We start from the raw sequence: 18,090 nt of genomic DNA, 5'->3' as shown, positions 1-18,090 counted from the left end.
TTTCTGCTTGGGATGATTTTCACAGTTTATTTTCTTCAGTGGAGCCTGAATCTGTACCATCTTGCATGAGAGGCAGTAGAAGTTCTCTGCTTCCTTGTGCTCCTGAATAGGAGCTGAGTGGGGTTCTGTGTATTTTTAAGGTTGGCAGAATGTGTCTGCTGTAATGCTCCTTACAGCTGGAGGCATAAAGGTGCAAGTATCTCTCTTGGTGTTGTGGCACTACAGCACTCTGACTATTCAGGAAAGATCATTCTGTCTTTTCTTTATCTTTTTTTGTTTATTGTTTTTAATGTGTTTTAGAACCATTCCTTTACTGGGGCAGGAATTGGGGGGCTTCCCTGAGCCTGCTGCTTGCTTTATACAGAAATGTGCATGGTGAGTCAAAAGGGACAATGCACCAAGTCCCAAGAGCAAAAATAGCACAGCCCAAATCAAAGGAAGGGAGTGCTCACTGCTGACACAGAGCTCAAAAGCTGCATTTGGGTGGAAGTGAGGGTTAGTTATTGTTAACCCCTGCTCAGAGGTTACCCAGTGAGATGATTGTTTCTCAGACTCTAAGTCCTTGTGTGTAGGGACTCTCTCCAAAGGGATAAATGTTCTCAGCATCGTGTTTTCTTCTGGCAGAGGAGGTGCAAATGAAAACAGAATGTAATGATTTAGATGAGAAAGCTACTCTGAGAAATTTCATTTCCTGGTCTTTTTTTTTTTTTTTTAAGTGGAATCTTATTTACATCGTACACTAATTAATTCATTTGTCTGTATGAGAACAAAGGAAATAGAATATTATTGAAAGTATGTCTGAATTTGAGCTTGTCTTCCTTTTCATCTGCAATTGGATGGGTTGGTAAAGAATTATTTGGCTTTTTTTTTTTGGCAGAAGCTTTGTTGATAAAAATGAGGTTGGTACCACTTTGGGAATAGAGCCTCTGCAGCAAAAATGCAAATATTGCAGTATGAAGTGTGCTGAAATCTCCCTCTTACCGAGTCACAAGAGGAAATTGTAAATAAGATTGAATGGGAAGTACTTTAAATGTCTGTTGCTCTCCCCCTCTTCAAAGTCTAACAATTAAACCAAATGGCTGCTTCAAAGTGAACATTTACATTCCAGCCCAAACTCCTGAGCAGTGGAGTTCATTGCTGAAGCTTCTGCAGTAACCTTGGCTGTCTCGTGCTGCTTCCCTGCACAGATCTGAGCATCTGTGCACTGTGGAAGCCTGCTGGTTAGAAGGCACTGTGACAGCACTTGCTTCATCTTTTAATTTAGCCTTTTATTTTTTTTTTTGCACTTCTTCATTATATCCTGAAAGTTCCTAAGTATTTTGATTAAATTTGTGATCATGTAGAGAAGAATGAACTTCAGCGATAGCTGAAATCCTTGCATCTTTGTATCACATCTTTGTTACTGCCCTCTAAAACGTGTTACTTTTACAGAAATGATCTGCCATTGCTCAGGTACATCATCACATGGCCAAGGAGCAGACTTTCTTGTGATAGAATAAGGTAAAAATGACAGAGCTTAAATACAGATACAGTAAACAGGCATTCTAAAACTATTTATAGAGTAATAGAGGAATAAAAGACTGCATAATAAACTCCATTTAGTTCTCCACCTGAAGGTGAGTCACAGGCTAGAGTGAGAAGGAGAGGTTTAGAGAGATTTGACTCGTGCTGGAATGATAGGAGGTTGTGGGCTGTTCCTCAGGGAGAATTGTCCCTCCCAAAGGAATCCAGGGATGAATGTAGCAGAGGTGAGATGTAGGAATGGCTGCAGATGGTTTGAGAGCCCTGCAGCTGGCTCCTGAGGCTGTGCTGTGGTGCAAGGTGGTGAAATCTCCTCGTGGAGACTGCTGAGGAGTTCCTGCTCTTGTCATTTGTGTGTTTGGTAGAAGGAAAGTGGTGAACAGGAATTCCAGCAAATGCAGGTGTTTGTGAAGAAAACTGATGGTGTAGAACATCTGATGTGCTGTAAGAAGAAGGAAGTTATTCTGTATAAAAGAGTTGCTAGAAGGAGACTGATGGAGTGCGGTGTTTCAGGCCCCTTTAAAAACGCTCAAAATAAAAATGATTCTCTTTTCCAGGCTGAACAGCCCCAGCTCTCCCAGCCTGTCCTCACAGGAGAGGTGCTCCAGCCCTCTGGTCAAAGTGATATTGTACAGAATTAGTGACTTGTATGACACTTGATTTTTAATAAAAGATACTACCAATTATTTCAGCTTTTTAAAAAGCACATCCTGAGACAAATGTGCAACTTGTCACATCTGCTTCATGAAGGTGATTGAAAAATTATCTTTAATGTTAAATACATAAATGATATACTGGTATTTTAAAAAGGTAAGCAAATAGGCTTTGTCTGTCATTGATCCTATAATCTGTCTTATCTGAATTGATCTCTCTGCTTGCCATACTGTGGGTCTGTTATCTTTTCTAGGAGCATCTTGCAAGATTTTGAAGACCAAACTGTTGGTAGAATTTTACAGAGGTGACTTATTGAACATGGCAGATACTGAGCAGCCTTGAAATACTTCTTCATAAATACTGACTCTGAAATATCTTTTTCAAATACTGGAACATGCTGTGTTCCCCAGCTGTTTCATAATACCTGGTTGTGCCATTGCTTATGACTGCTTAATCTAGAGTTGCATTATTAAATATATTTCAAAAGCTCAAAATATAAATTAGCTAAAAAGACTGTGCCTGATGTTGCTGAATAAATGTATGAAACTTTAAATGTGACATGACTGGTGTGGCTGTGAGGGTCAGGATCTATTCTTCTCTAGCATTTTTTTCTCAGCTTCAGGGGAGTTGTTGGCTGTTGCTGGGTTGTTTTCCTAAATGGATTTCAGTGCCAGGCACTTGAGCTGACCTTCAGAAGGAGCACAAGTGCACTGCAGTGATGGAGAGAGAGCTGGGAAATAAATACTTGTAAGGGCACCATGAGTGGGTTTGTGACCTGCAGCCTGTCTGGAAAGGAGGAGTTTGGACATGCACCACCCACTTATGGAGTGGACTTCAAAGTGCTGCTTTATGTGGGTCTCTGAGTGAGATCCTTCTGAAAATAAGGGTCAGGGTTCTGCGTGTTGGAGAGGCTGCAGAGCAGCCAGGCTGTGGTCTTAAAGAGTAAAGCTGGATTGGGTCATTTTCAGCAGCCTCACTAAATGCTAATGAGAAGTGCAGGAACTGCTGGGATAAAAAGCTACAAATTCCAGGCTGTGGCAGGTCTTGTCCTTGATTTATGCAACCTTGATGGCTGGAGTGGGCTTCAATATGACTAATATGGAGTAAAGCCTCTGTGTCCCCATCTTAAATTGTGAACATGCTAAATGTTATTTTAATTCAGTATTAGATAGCATTTTTTTTTAAATATCAGCTTCTGCTTTTTGTTACAGGTTACATCTTAAGTGTTGTGCTCCTAACTTTGCCAAGGCAACACCTGGTTCAGCTTTACCTGTACTTTTTGACTGCACTGCTGCTTTATGCTGGGCACCAAATTTCCAGGTAAGGATAAATGGATTAATTTTTTTAGCTTGGTCTGGACATTAGAAAAATAACAGTTATTCTGTTAATATTTTCTATAAATGATTTTGTGGAGGCCTTTTTTCTATGTCAGACACCTAAATATATCTTGCTGTTCTTTGTCTTTGGAAAAGTTTACAGAATTAAATATGCAGTCAAGTAGTTCTTTGAAGTCACTGAAAAAACGCCAGGAATTTTGAGCTGGGGAGTGTAATCCCCACCAACCTAAGGAGAGAAAGCACTTACCACAAGACTAAATGTGGCCTCTGATGCAGTAATCTGAGTTACTCAGTGGCTCAGCTGAAATGCTTTCAGCACTGGGGTGTTTCACACAGCAGACAGGATGTTACTTTTAGTTTCCTGGCACCTCAGGAGAGAGAGCAAATAGAGATCTGGAATCCAGTAAAAGCAAAGTAGTAGTGGAATTTATTCTTAAAATGTATTACACAAATTTGAATTTACAGTGGATGCAGGTGTTTTGGATCTGACACTCAGAGCAGGAGTCTGGAGAACTCTGAGTCAAACAAGGCAGAATCAACCGTCTTTGTTTGGCCCCAGCTAAGTGTGTTGAAAGCCAGGGTTAACTTTCCCACTGACAAAATGTTTAATTGGAACCAAAGACACTGCCAGCACATTAAAGGCTTTGCATGGGAAGTTTTGAAAATATGGATTTGAACCTGACTTATTTTGGTGCCTGCTGATGGGAAACATTTAAAAATGTGCTTTCAATTGATTTAATGGAAGTGATAGTTTTGTTATTTCCACATCAAAATTGTTGTTCCAGAGCATTTGCTGGAATGTTGTTCTTGGTATGTTGCAGTTCAGGGGAGTGTTAGTGAAGGTTTTGTGCTGATTTGACATGTTGCTGTTGTGGCTGTCAGAGCTGCAGTTGGTGATTTCCTGGGAAGGATGAGTGTACAAGAGAGGAGTTATAGCCTCATGGTTGGAAGGAAAAAAAGGTTTATTTGTCATCCTCAGGGGAGTTCTGATTTGTTATAGATGGGATTTGTGGGTGTTTCTTAGAGGGTTAAAAGCTTATTTATTAGAAAAAGCAACCTAAACATTATTTAAGTGTTGAAGTAATAAATCTAGTAACAAATGCCCATCAGACAGAGGGCTTTGGTGCAGAACATTTACAGCTGGAGGTGTTTATGCCACTCCAGGTCTTTAAATTTTTTAGAAGAAAGGGAGATGTTATGCATTTGGTTGATACATTAAGGGATATCACTGTGTTTGCTTCTAATATCTTGTTTGTATTTCTGTGTAATAGGAATTCTGACTTCTGTTGTTTTGTGAGGTTTGAGACTTAATAGGCTTTATTGTAACATATTTAGTAAATACTGCTTGGACTGTTCTGTGTGTTCCTACTAAGCTTTCTCTATGTGGTGCTCCTGGAGCGAGTTAATAAAGACTTTAATTAAATCTTGCATCAACTAGCACCAAAAATATATTTAATTAAAAGATGTCATGGATTCAAATAGTCCAGCAGTATTCCCAAGGTATTTTGCAAGGCAAATGTAGCTGCTGACACTTCTGAGTGAGTTCACCCATTCCCTAGGCTGGTTTGGTGCAAGGGGCTCTCAGCTGAAGCCTTTGTACAGTCAGGGAATCATATGTGGGGAGTGACACTTGAATTAACCCTACAAAAGAAGTTTTGAATCCCTTTAGTTTTCATACTGAAAATAGTAAAATGTGACAGACATATCTGTTGGCAGAGCCATTCCTCTTATTGCCAAAGCTATCCAGTTCCAACTTATGTTTCTGTTTAGCAGCCTGATCATTACAAGACATACAGTAGTCACATGTGCAAACTGTTTTTCAGTGTTTTTTGTTAGTAATTCTGCTCAGAGCTGAAAACTTCCAGGGACTTGCTTGCATGCACTACCAGTTGGGATGCTATTTAAGACCAATGAAGAGGTCTTATATTGAGGCCAGTTTGGTTAGTGCAAATTATAGAACAAGACCAGAATCATCTGGCACTTATGACTCTGCAGTGTCCTGGAAATTCTGAGCTGTTGAAAGACTTCAGCTTTCAGTGCTTTTTTTCCACCCCAGAAATAGCTTGCACTTCATCTGCAAGTCTGGGAATAAGATCATCTGAATTTTATAGTTAAGCTCTGACTTCAGACTTCCAGGTTTATGTGACCTTGACAAGTTATTTAATTTTTAAATGTTTTGTTTCCTTACCTGCTGAGCTGAGAATTACCTTAATGTGTAAAGATGGTTTAGGTAATATTTGTGAATGCTTGGAGCACCCCAGAAGATGCTACATTTGTATGTAGCATGCTAACCTGGCAATTTGGGTGGAAATAACATACCATCTGTTTCTGGAAAGAAGAGAAGTCAGCTTTAAAAACCCAAAATCCAATTTAATGAAATCTCTTTGCCTTAGGTTTCCTGCAGCAGTCTCCTATTTCGGGAGAAATAAGTTTAATAAGTGAGAGGCACAGTAATAGGAACAGCTTGAGCTGGGTGCCTCCAGCCAGGGACCCAGAGCACACAAATCCTTGGGCCTTTGTACCCTTCCAGACAAGGCACCCATCCTGCATCCACCCCTCATGTGCTTTGCAAACACCCCTTGGGCCAGTGGTGGGTTTTGGACAGGATCTTCTTTTTCCATGTTGGATTCTTTCTGTCTCCAGTTGGGTGTTGGCTGCTTTTATCTGGCTGGGTTGCAACTCCTGCTGAGTTATGGCCCCCTTATCTTCCAGTTCACACTGGTCTCAGGGCCTCCCTTCATGTAACTGAGCAGAAGTTTAAGATAAATTTGACTTTTCTAGGTGGGAGCTTGGAGCTGGTGAGAGTGTGGAGCTTATGGCCTAAAACTCCAGCAGCTTTATCTACTTTTGCTAAGCAAAGCCACTCAGACAAAAGAATACAGCTAAAAGAACACAACTGATGTACAACAGTCCTGCTTTTCTTATTAAGCATTCCTTCTCACATGCCAGAAGGAACTCAGAGTCTTTAAACACAACCCTTAGTCTCACATACAGCATTATTACAAGCAACAGGCACAATATAAGCAGAGTGAACAAGGTTACCACTGGATGGAGCATCCTAATATGGATTACATTGCTGTTGATGCCAACCCAAAAAAGGTTTTCCACCATCAGTGGGTGCCTCCTTCTTCACTTTTCCCTCCATTGTGCCTCCTTCTTCACTTTTTCCAAGACATGATGCATCTCTTCTGCATTGAATGGTGACTAGAATTTTTGTCTATCATTTTGGCCACGTTCCAGCAGTTGATACAGGTCATCAGGTTTTAGTGGCTTCCTCACCAGTACAGGATTCTCCTGATGGGGATAGGTAGTAAATTTTAACTTAAGTTTAATTGGACTGTAACCATTGATTGGATATAATAGAAGCTGAATAATTAAAATTGCATCCTACAGTGTTTCTACAGTTAGAAGTAATTGAGTGATTATTTGTCCCTATAGTGATATTATTTACAAACATAAGATTACAAAGAGTTCTTACACAAACACATCCTTTTCCATCATAGGCAAGTACAGTTTCAGGGCTTTCTTTGGAATGTATTTCAAGTGACAGACATTTTGTTCAGTGTCAGAACAAATGAATTGAGCTTTGATGGTTTTACTTTCACAAATAAATCCCTGTTGTTCTCCAGCAACACACACATCAACATTGACACTCTGCCATTTGATACAGTTTTGTTGGGCCCATTCTCAGCTCTGGTGGGTAGAGAGCAGTTCCATCATGATTCAATCCTAATACAGGGATTGGGTCTGTGGTGTTAGAATTAAGGGGTGCATTAGAATTAATGGGGTGCATATTGCTGAGACAAAAGCTGTGCCATTATTCCTCTGGAGCTATATGGGAAATTGGCTGCATACCACCATCGTTGGAATTCTCACTCAAAATCAGTTGCGTTTTATCAATTTTTTTTTAATTTCACTGTATAAGATACACCCTTCCCCTTCTCATATGGTTGTGGCTGCCATAGATTTTATCTACAGTTATGCTTGGACGCAGCTAAGAGCTAGTGCTGATTTCAGAAATGATGAAATTTCTGAAATTGAAATTTTTCCTCCTTACCTGTGGAGGGCTGGTGGCTGAGCTCATTGTGCTGGGCAGTGAGGCAGTGGTTGGATCATGAGCTGTACTGGATTCACAACAAAAAATGAGAGCTGCTTCTTTGGGTTTTACAGAGCTTTAGGGGCTGGGTTACCCAGCCCCTAACAATCTGTGTGAATTAGCTGCTCTTTAGTCCTGTTAACTTTATACCACACTGAATTGTGCATTGATTATGTACTTAGCCATGCAGCTGTGCTCATCTGGGTTAACAGCACCAGGAGTGGTGAGTGAGCTGTCCCACTCCATCTCTTCAGAGTATCAGTTCTTCATAGTGCCATCATTCATTAGCTGGCTGGTTACTCACCCCTGTTTGACATGAGCCTGGTGTATCCAATTTTCTTTCCCTGAAGCACCAATGCATTTGTCCAGGGCTTTTATCCTCTAAGCGGAGTCGTAAATAAGTGAGTCTTAATTGATTGAGAGTTCCATGTAGTGGCCAAATTTCCTGGGGCCCCCACCAGCTGTCCTAGTAATATATGGCCATTCCTCCTGGCACGAGGCCACTGTGTGCTCTTTAGATAATTGAGCTGTACCATAAATCTTTTCTCAATTTTGCAATACCTTGGCCAAGGGCATCCCCTTTTCTACGCTGAGTTTGTTCCCTGTTACCAGAAAGAATAAAGGAAAAGCAGCAAAAAAGATTGTCAGGGAGACCCTCCTGTGGAGTCACGAGGTTCAGAGAGGAGTGTAGGTGCAGCTGGATCCAGTCTTGGTGTCAGATTTGGCCAACAGTCTGTATCTGAAGAATTAGATTTCCTGTTGCTATGAGGGACTTGAACTCTATTCTTACATGTGGAATTGAATCCCCTTTCTGTGTGCACATTACTGTCTGATGAGGCTGGCAGCTGCAGTAGAGGGGGGACTCAAACACACCCCAATTCTAAGAGGCACTCAAACCCACTGCAGGACCTTCTCCAAATCTGCCTGGAGAGTTTCAACACTCACCCTTCAATGCCTCCTGCTCCAGAGGTACCTGGTGAACTCACCCAGTGCCAGTACTTGGGTATTGGGAGACAAGAAGTTGTGCAAGTGGTTTCCTGCAGCAGTGTCCAATTCCAAGAAAAATTAGTGTAATAATGGAGTGGCACAGCAGTAGGAACAGCTTGAGCTGGGTGCCTGCACCCAGGGACCCAGAACACAAAAATCACTGAGCCTTTGTACCCTCACAGTCAATGCACCCATCCTGCATCCACTCTTGGTGTGCCTTGCACACACCCCTTGGTCCCGTGGTGGGTTTTGCTCTGGGGCCTTCTTGCTCCCTGTTGGATTCTTTCTCTGTCTCCAGGTGGGTGTTGGCTGCTGGTATTTGGCTGGGTTGCAGCTCCTGCTGTGACCCAGAGCTCACACTCCTTCATGTAACTGAGCAGGAGTTCAAGATAAGTTCAGCTTTCCTAGGTGGAGTTTGCAGCTTGTGGCTGAGGACTCCAGCAGCTTCAGCTACTCTTGCTAAGGAGAACTACTCAGACAAAAGAATGCAGTTTGAAAGAATGCAGTGAACTAAATTAATTTACCACAGTCCTGTTGCTCCTGACAAGGAAGGTGGATGCTGGTTTTATTTCATATGTAGTAGCATAAATGTCTTACTTAAAAGAATCACATTTCTTTTACCCATTTCCAGCAAAAAGCAGCTTGGGAAAAATAACTGATGCAGAATAGAAGTGATAAGATTAAACACACTGTTCATGCTAAAACTGGAGTTCACATAATTATCTTATTTCATGTTTTGCAGTTTTATTATGGTTGTATCCCAGGTGTGTTGAGCCTCACAGAGCTTAAAATGAGAAGGGTGGGAGCAAGAGACTGAATTGTTTCTTCTGGACAAACTTCAAATACCCTTAATTTTAAGATTGTCTGTAGACATTAGAAACCTATGAGAGTGTGTTTGATGTTGACAGTGCAGATTAATCACCCAAAGTAAATGTCAGCAATATGAGTCAGTTAGGTCAGATAACCACTGTACCTTATGTCAGTCAATTATAAAGTATATTTTTAGTAATGGAGGACCTTTCTGTACTTCAGTAACAAAGAAATGATCACATGTGAAAAATGATCAGCTTTGGAGCAATTTAGTCCTGACTGTCCATGGGTACCTGTTAACAGGCCAGCAGTTGGATTAAATGAGGCTGGGAATGCATCTGCAGAATGAATCTGATCTAAGCTTTATTCTTAAATCCTAATTTTCCAAAGTAATGTAGTTTCAGTCATTTCATTGACTAGTAAATAATTATTTTAGCCTTCTTGTTTTCTTACACTGCTGCAGTAAAGTGAACAATCCTCAAATGTAAAAGCTGGAGATTAATACAGTTTTAATTGATCAAAATTGAGTGTAGGCACTTGCTTTTTTCAGCATCTTGTATGGCACTGCAGCTGTTTGAGGCATCTTCTGATTGGTGTCTGTGCCAAAAGATCCTTGTGTTTGTACTGGTAATAGGAGAATCATTGCTTTCACTTTCCTCATTCAGCCATCAGCTAAAAATACTGTTTAAAAAATTTAGGAGATCTTAAAACATTGCTTCTCCAAACTGGTGGGCCTAAAACTCAGTTATAATTGAGAGTTACTTAGAGAATTCAGCCAAGTGCAGACCTCTGTGCAGATGACTGAATCAGACAACAGCAAGAAATGCAGCTTGAGGAAATTTGGGTCATCTCCAAGCACGTTCTGGTGTTGGAGAAGCAACTGTAAGTGCAGCTTTGTTCGTGTCTCTTGGCTAAGTTGTGTAAGGTCATCTTGCTGCACTGGGTATCCTGGATGATTTTATAACCTGTTTCCTAACAAATATAGAAGAAACTTGATGTCTTCACTGCTTTCCTTCCAGCAGTTTAGAAATAGCCAGTGTTTCCAGCCAAAATTTGAGGATGGAGCATGATTTTGCTAACACAAAAAGCCATCTCCAGCATCTTGAAAGGGCTGTTATTTTTTTTCTCTCTTCTGTAACTGATGGATTATCCTGTTTGTGTTGCTGATGCTTTCAGAAAGTGCTTTCTGCTGGTCCATATGATGAAAATAATAACTCCTTTGCCCAAAGGATTACAACTGTTTGCATTTGGGAAGGTGGAAAAAAACCACTTGTGCTTAGCTATACCTGGAGAACAGAGGGAAGATTTCTGTCTAGAATTGTCATTTTAGGTGCCTTTTCAGTCCTCATGTGCTTTTAATTGTAGGTTGCAGTCTAAAGAACTCATTTCAACATACCTCACATATACTATGACACTTGAAAAGCTGCTCTGAGTAGGCAGTCTTGTCAGCTATGAAGAACAGGCTTTGAAGTGTTTGTTTTAGTACTTTGAGATTTATATCTTGAATTCCAGAGATTTTTTTTGCAAGTGAAAATGTGAATACCTTTGCTTGGGGTAGCAAGTTAATCCTAGGAGCAAGGTATATTCCCACATTTCTGGGGAGAAGAGAATGTTCCCAGTAGCACTAAACTGCATCTATTTCTGCACTAAAATAAAAAGAGCAGTTCTTGTATTGGCTGTGTGGTTTCCAGTCCTGTTTTGCTGTGCTTTGTCTGCATCTGCTCCCAGCAAGTGTGGCTGGCCTCAGTGATAAAAATAAACACAGAATAACTGAATTGCCCCTGGAGCAAACAGACTCTGCGAGCTCCACACGGGGTCAGACCAAGTGTGTGTGTCTGGCATTATTCCTGGGATGTGATGCAGGTAGATGTGAGTCCTGGACAGGATCAGCCAGGAACAAACTCAGGGTTTTGTGCTGCTGATGCCAGAGCTGGTGGTGCCCTGACGAGGGTGGAGCTGCAGCTGCCCTGGAGAGGAGCAGGAAAAGGTCACAGGGCTGGATGTGGAAGGTCAGGGGTATTGCCTGCTGTCTGAGGGCAGGGGGTTAAGGAGCCACCCCAGAGTTCCTGCTGTGCTGGTCCAGGATCAGCTTCTGAGGGTGTGAAATGCCTGCTCTTTGTTTGAGGTTCATATTTGAGTTCTGTTCATGTGTTAACCTACTCAAGGGCAGAGCCCGTGGATAACCACCAATGGAAAACTGCCCAGAGTCCTCAGGTTCTTACCTTGCCCTTTGGTTGCCAGAGCCCCCCCTCCCAGCCCACCTGTTCTGAGGAGAATTCTGAGAGATTTTCAAGCTCTCTTACAGTGTCTATCCATAGTGTTTTATCAGTTTGTGGGTATCTGGTAGGATGAACTAAACTTTCAAATTGTGTTGGACAAAAGGGTGATGTGGCAACTCTGTTCCTGACTCTACTCCATGCCTATTGCTTTTCCTTCATACTTATCTTTTAATTGAATGTAAAGAACTTCTTAAGTGCAAAATACTGTAAGTATTGAATTGGAAGATCTCTCTGTCAAGCTCTCAATTTTTTTTTTCACACTTTGCTGGTGGGAAAAGAAATTATTGTTAGGAAGAAAAACACTTAATAAGGATACTTAAAAATGGAATGGTGCCTAAGAGGCTTTGTCAATAAGCAGTTTTGAGGCCACGCTCTGAAGAACAGCTTAGATGTCCCAAAGGATTTTTACAGCTCTGCCAGTGAGTCTAATTACAGATAATTCTGCTCTCCCTTAAGTCATGCCTCAGTTGGATCCTTCCATCAGCTTGGCTGCTGGAGCAGCAGTGTTAATATTGCTTTTTGCAGTTTAGTTAATTGGCTGTGATGTGCACTGAAGTTACATATATGTGGAATGAATAAATTGCTTCTTGTCTGAATCAGATGGATCATAATAGTTTGTGGGTTTGTGTTTTTAGGGATTATGTGAGGAGCGAACTGGAATCAGGCTATGAAGGACCAATGTACTTGGAGCCTCTCTCCATGAACCGTTTCATGACTGCTTTAGTAGGTAAGTGCTTCAAATAACTGACAGGAGAGAGCTCTGATTCTCTGCATTGGAACACATGCATGTTGTACCTCTTTGTTTCAAATCTCTTTTATTACTTAACTTGTGATTCTTATTAATATGCAAGAGGCATGGGAGGACAGCTGTATCCTGCCTGGCTTTTTCTATGCCACTGATTTACCAATCCCTCATACTTGCAGCTCTGAAATACTTTCCAGGTCTGTTTATTATGCTGTGCCTCTGTTATTCTCAGACTATGCAGTCTGATTCACAACAACTGCAGTGTCTATAATAACCTTTATGTGGAAAGTACTGTAGAAATTTCAATAGTTATGTGCATTTGTAGTGTTTTTGTCAGTTCAGGTGTTGCACACATAAATTCTTCATTGGCTTTATAGCTAAACAATGTCATTCTCTTACAAAATCTGATTAAATACATTGATGGGTGTGAGCATGGGACTGCAGGCTAGTGGTTTGCTTACAGAGTCGTCAGGATATTTCTAATTAAAGAGTTAAGGAATAACAAGTCAAACATATTTAAATTGTTTGATTAATGGCAGAGGTGACTTCCCTACCTAAAAATCCCAAATAAATAATGAAGAATTGGACTTCCCAGAGTCTTTCCTTACCCTTTGAACTTTGACTGGAAGAGAATAAATTCACTGTTAAGGTTCCTATACCAAACCACATGTTCTCCTGAGAGAATACTGGAATACACATACACATAAACACACACACCATGTGTATTTTAAAATGAAGCCTGAGACAAGCTTGCAAGAAAAAAATCTTCCTTAATTCCTTTCACTAAGATCTATGGTTTCCATCAGATTATTGACAGATTTAGTCAGCCATGTACTACTGTTGGCAAAACTCAGCTGCTTTCTGTTTACTTGCAGCTGCTACTGGCAGATAAAAATGGGTTTACCACTTTACAGCATGTTAGGTCTGACAGAATTTACCCATCTCCCATTTGCCTGCATCCTTACTTTCAAATGTGGCATTTGTCTTTGATTTTAATATTTTTAATAGAAGTAATGCAGGTAATTTTCAAGGAAAGATTATTTAGATATAATTTCCTCTCTCTTCTGAATGTCTAGGTATAGTTTCCTGTCTTGTCAAATGATGCCAAAGTAAAGCTAAAGCTTCTGGAGTGTTTTTTATGAGAAATGTTTGTAATTAGTCCTGTGAATCTCTGCCAGGTGCAGTGCAGGGTTCCATGGTAAAGCAGAATCCCTCAGAAAGCATCCTGCAGGCCTGGGCAGGGAGAGATCAGGAGGCATTGTGTCATTCAGTAACACTTCAAAACTAAACCAAGAGTCAAACCCAGCATGCCACATCTGGGTTTTAATAGGCACTAAAATGAGAAAAACATAATGGTTTTATTCAGTACAGTTTTGGGTTATAGTGGGTATCAGACTAAAGTGTCCCCTTACTTTAATTGTATTTCAGAAATAGGTGTTTGTGACTGTACTAGCATATGTGTATGTGCTAACATATTTAATATCCCCATTCTTAATTTTCCTTATTCTTTCTAAGCCAACTTGAAAATGTAATTTTGTCTTGATGACAAGCAGTCATCTTTGGGGAAGACTTGTGAAAGTGGTCTGTGAGGCTTGACAGTGTTTTGTATAAATATGAAATGTTTTCATTTCTTGTATACAAGATTTGTTGTATACAAGGTTATTTATTCAGTGGAGTTTCAGGAATGCCCAGCACTGAGTGGTGCCATCTTCACAGCAAAATGAATGTACAGGTGCTTTGCTCCATCTTTTTCTCACACATTTTGACAGGGTGTTGTGCTGCAGCACTGCTGGCAGGCACCAAAGCAGGTGCATGAGGGAATGGAATAATGGTGCTGCTGGTACAGCTCTGGTTCCTGAAGTTCTGGTCAGAATTAAGGGAATGATGTACAGCATCAGTTGGTTCACAAAAGTAACCTTTGTTTATGCTTTTATTCATTAATACTTTCTGAATGGGATCTCACAGTCATTTCTTCCCCTGCATTTAACTCAGTCTGATGACTATTGTCTAGGGATAATAATGTGTTCTTAAGTGCTGGATGGGACAAATAAATCTCTTTGGAGATGGCCCCTTGGATGAGTGAGCCACTTTGGAGCACATCAGCTGTCAGCTTCTCAAAGCTGCTTCGTGGTTTTGCAAGTGATGCTACCATGAAGACTTGCTTTTTCTTATGGCACAGTAATGGGGTTTTATATTAACTTTAGGATACCTTGTTTTTGAGTAAGTCACTGATGTAGCCAGGGAGTTTAACATCAGCTTTCTAAAATTGTGAATGAAACAAAGATGCTTCTCTACTCCAAGTGGCTGTACCATGTCAGCTTTCTTGTTGAACATTTTCCATTAGCTTATGCACTGAGAGGCTCTGGCTCCCTGTCAGCAATGTTTAATATATCTGTGGAGGTTTGGGGAAGGGAAAAGAATGGGCAGGAAGTTCACACAGTGGATTTCTTCCTCACTGCCTCATTCCCCAGCAGAGGACCCTGGCTGGTGTCTTCCAGGGCTGTTCCAGCTGTTGGGTTCATTAGCTGTGTCTGTCAGTTTTCAGGCCACAGCGTTTCAGTTTTCAGGGTGCAAACATTCACCTGGGTTTGATAGCCATAGCAGATACCTCAAGTGTTCAAATCTGTGATTTGATGTGAGGTTACTTTCTCTGGCTGATCCTGCTGTGTGATGTTGATGACTGATGCTGTGCAGCCCCACCTGCAGATAAAGTGTGATTTACTGCAGAGAGAGATTGGCTGTCCTGAACTAAGGTGCTGCTACCTCAGTTTAAAATGGGAAGTACCATCACTCAAAGCTCCATTGGAGACATTCATGCCTTTGCTGCAGGGGTTGAGAATTGACAAGGTGCACGCTTCAGGGAGGAGGTTGGAGCCTCCAGAGAAACTGCTCCATGTATTTCCTTTGAGGTGTGTACAATTCTCCTTCCCATGACAAGTAACTTTGGACAAGTGCTTAAATTAAAAGGGTGGGAGGGCCAGAGCTGAGCAGGGATGAGCAGCACACTCCACACATGGCTGTTGGGGGAAAGCAGGTTCTGCTGTTTACTGAGACTGAACTCGGGCTCTAATTTGTGATCTGAGAGCTCCAGAGAGAGCGCTGGATTGTTGAATGTGGTGCTGTTGCAGTATTTGATTTCAGATGACAACACTTTTATTAAATGCTGAAGAGCACATTGGATGCTGCTGTTTGTGTCCCTTTGTGTGTGAGGCTGAGTTGCCGTAGTTACCGTGAGTCGCAGAAATCCTCACAAGCTGCCTGCCAGGCTCCTGAATATGACAGCACAGCAGTGAGCTGCTGGTGTCTGAAATAGGCTTGTAGCAACGTGTGTGTGGGCAGAGAACAACAAAGCAGAGGGAGAATGCTTCAGAGCTGGAGTCTGCTGAACATTTAAAGAGATGAGTAGAGTAACTTTCTGGGAGGCTCAGAAGACCCAGTATGCTGATAGTGTCGTGCTGAGAGCAAGGGTGCTTGTTCTGCAGAGACATCTGCTAATTCAGAAATACATCTATCAAATTGACAGTAGGAATTGAACTTGAAAGGGGACAGTGTGAAGGAGGGAGAACTTCGTATGCTTAAGGGGTAGAGATTAGAGATTGCTTTCAGCTCAGTTGCAGTTATTTTGAAAGCAGAAGTCCTTCCCTAGGTAGGGAAGCTTGGCAGAATGAAAGCACAACCCCACTGCTGTTTCTCCTCTGGCAGCTTCTCTCCCCAGCCCATCCAGAAGGGCTTACAAGGTCAGTGAGCTTATGTGAGCACATGGAGCTCATGCTGACCTAGAGATGTTACTGGCCTTGGTCAGGTTCCTCTCTTTTCCTAAGGCCAGCTTCTGGTTTCAGGGAAAGTTACAAAATGCAAACATGAGTAGTTCCAAACCAGGGCATTAGCACTTGAAATTAGTACCACATTTTGTGGCATTTGGATATAAATTTAGATAGATGATGAAGAAGGGTCTGTTTTCAAATAATATGCCACAAATTTCAAATTTGTCATAAATTTCTTCCTTACTGCAAAATGATGAGTGAGGATTGTTCTTATCCAGGCAATGTGCATTTTACCCCATTCAGTTTCCTCTGGGATCGAGGGTACATCTTCAGTGTCTCTGATGGGAGCAGTTGTACTGAAATGGTCCTGGTGCTTTAGAAATACCACCCTCCAAATCTGTGGGTGTGTGGGGGAGATGTGCTCATGCTTGTGTCCCCACCAGCTATTAAAGAGAATTTAGTTGTTAATTATCTGTCACTTGCAAGCTTCAGTGATCATTCTGAGCAACTGCCTCAGGGCATTATGAAATTATTGAAGTCTCAGCTGCTGACCTGGCTGTTCTCCTGTTGCTGTTCTTGGTCAGTAATTCCTCTTGACAGTGTAAATATTGTTGCTCTAAATGCCATTTGGGACCTCTGATTGCTTTTTTGTGTAGGTCAGGATGAAATAGTGTAGCTGGGCTTCAGAAAAGCTGCTGTGTGTACAGATACTGATGGGATTTCAGCTGAGCTGGGGGTGGTGAGGAAAAAGAGGGCTGGCTTGTTGAGTTATCCTCTGTATGATTTATTCCTGGGGCTTTATTAATCTGATTCTGCATGTGTTTTGGCTTTACAGCTGGCTAATCTGGGAAGTGAAAGCATTTTGGAAAGGGTAACTTTAGTGACCTAGCAAAAGACACGGAGAGGAGCCTGGTTTCGTAACAGAGATGTCCTAGTTAGAACCATCATAATATGCTGGATGTTGATAACGGTGTTCTGGAAAGATAACGTATTAAAAATACGCTTTTTCCTGAAGGGGATAATCAGCTTGGTTCTGAACTGCTGTGTCGCGTTTCCAGGGCAGCTGGTGGTGTGCACGCTCTGCTCCTGCGTCATGAAGACCAAGCAGATCTGGCTCTTCTCCGCGCACATGCTCCCTCTGCTGGCTCGGCTCTGCCTCGTCCCGCTCGAGACCATCGTCATCATCAACAAATTCGCCATGATTTTCACCGGTTTGGAAGTTCTCTACTTCCTGGCATCGAATCTTCTGGTGCCCTATAACCTGGCGAAGTCTGCCTACAGAGAGCTTGTCCAGGTAGGATGCTGGATGCAACCGTTCTGTGTTCTGAGCCTTTTATGCAGGAAAAAAGTAAAAAAAAAAACACAAACCACTTCAGCTGTCTTCTGTGCACCTGTGTTTGTGTGCTAACTCATCCTTTCTTAGCCACTGAATAAGCTCCTATCCATAGCATCTTCTTTCTTTAATTTATGATAGCTTTGGATGGGTGAGCAGTTAAGACACGAGCTGAATTATGCTGCTGGCCAGCTGAGCATGGCCACTTTGCTTGGACTTTGCTTCTTCCTTCCCAAATCCGGGCTAAAAGACAAGATTGTGTCACACTGGAATTTATTTACAGCCTTAGTAGGTGAGGAAGGTAATCCCTGGGCATTCATTGTGGTAGCTGTTCATTTCAAGAAACACTTTCTGTATGAAAAGTGTTTGTAATTATAGAAGTGGTAAATTGTAAGTGACACTGATGCTGATTTTGACTCTAATAATCTCTGATTTGAAAAGTCTGTGGTGTTTTCTTTAGAGCAGACACATTACTGAGACCTCGACAAGAAGACTGATCTGACGTGTCCATTTTCTTAATGCTTTGACATCTGATAAATGTTTAGTTCAAAGGACACTTTCTCA

General features: G+C 41.6%; 1 protein-coding gene across 3 annotated transcripts in view; it reads left to right on the top strand.

The window, feature by feature from the left end:
* Nucleotides 1-18,090, top strand: part of RNF145 (ring finger protein 145) — a 44,767-nt gene that overhangs the window by 14,724 nt on the left and 11,953 nt on the right. For all 3 annotated transcript variants that reach the window (XM_071443459.1, XM_071443461.1, XM_071443460.1), the window contains exons 3-5: nt 3,387-3,495; nt 12,320-12,411; nt 17,252-17,487. In XM_071443459.1, coding sequence (XP_071299560.1) covers nt 3,387-3,495; nt 12,320-12,411; nt 17,252-17,487 — 437 coding nt within the window. The remainder of the gene's footprint in view (nt 1-3,386; nt 3,496-12,319; nt 12,412-17,251; nt 17,488-18,090) is intronic.

This window comes from Agelaius tricolor, unplaced genomic scaffold (genome assembly GCF_023055355.1).
Source record: "Agelaius tricolor isolate 1412-34295 unplaced genomic scaffold, bAgeTri1.0.p SCAF_18, whole genome shotgun sequence".
Taxonomy (NCBI): domain Eukaryota; kingdom Metazoa; phylum Chordata; class Aves; order Passeriformes; family Icteridae; genus Agelaius; species Agelaius tricolor.
The sequence above is the reverse complement of the archived record's forward strand: the minus strand, read 5'-3'. Positions and strand labels throughout refer to the sequence as shown.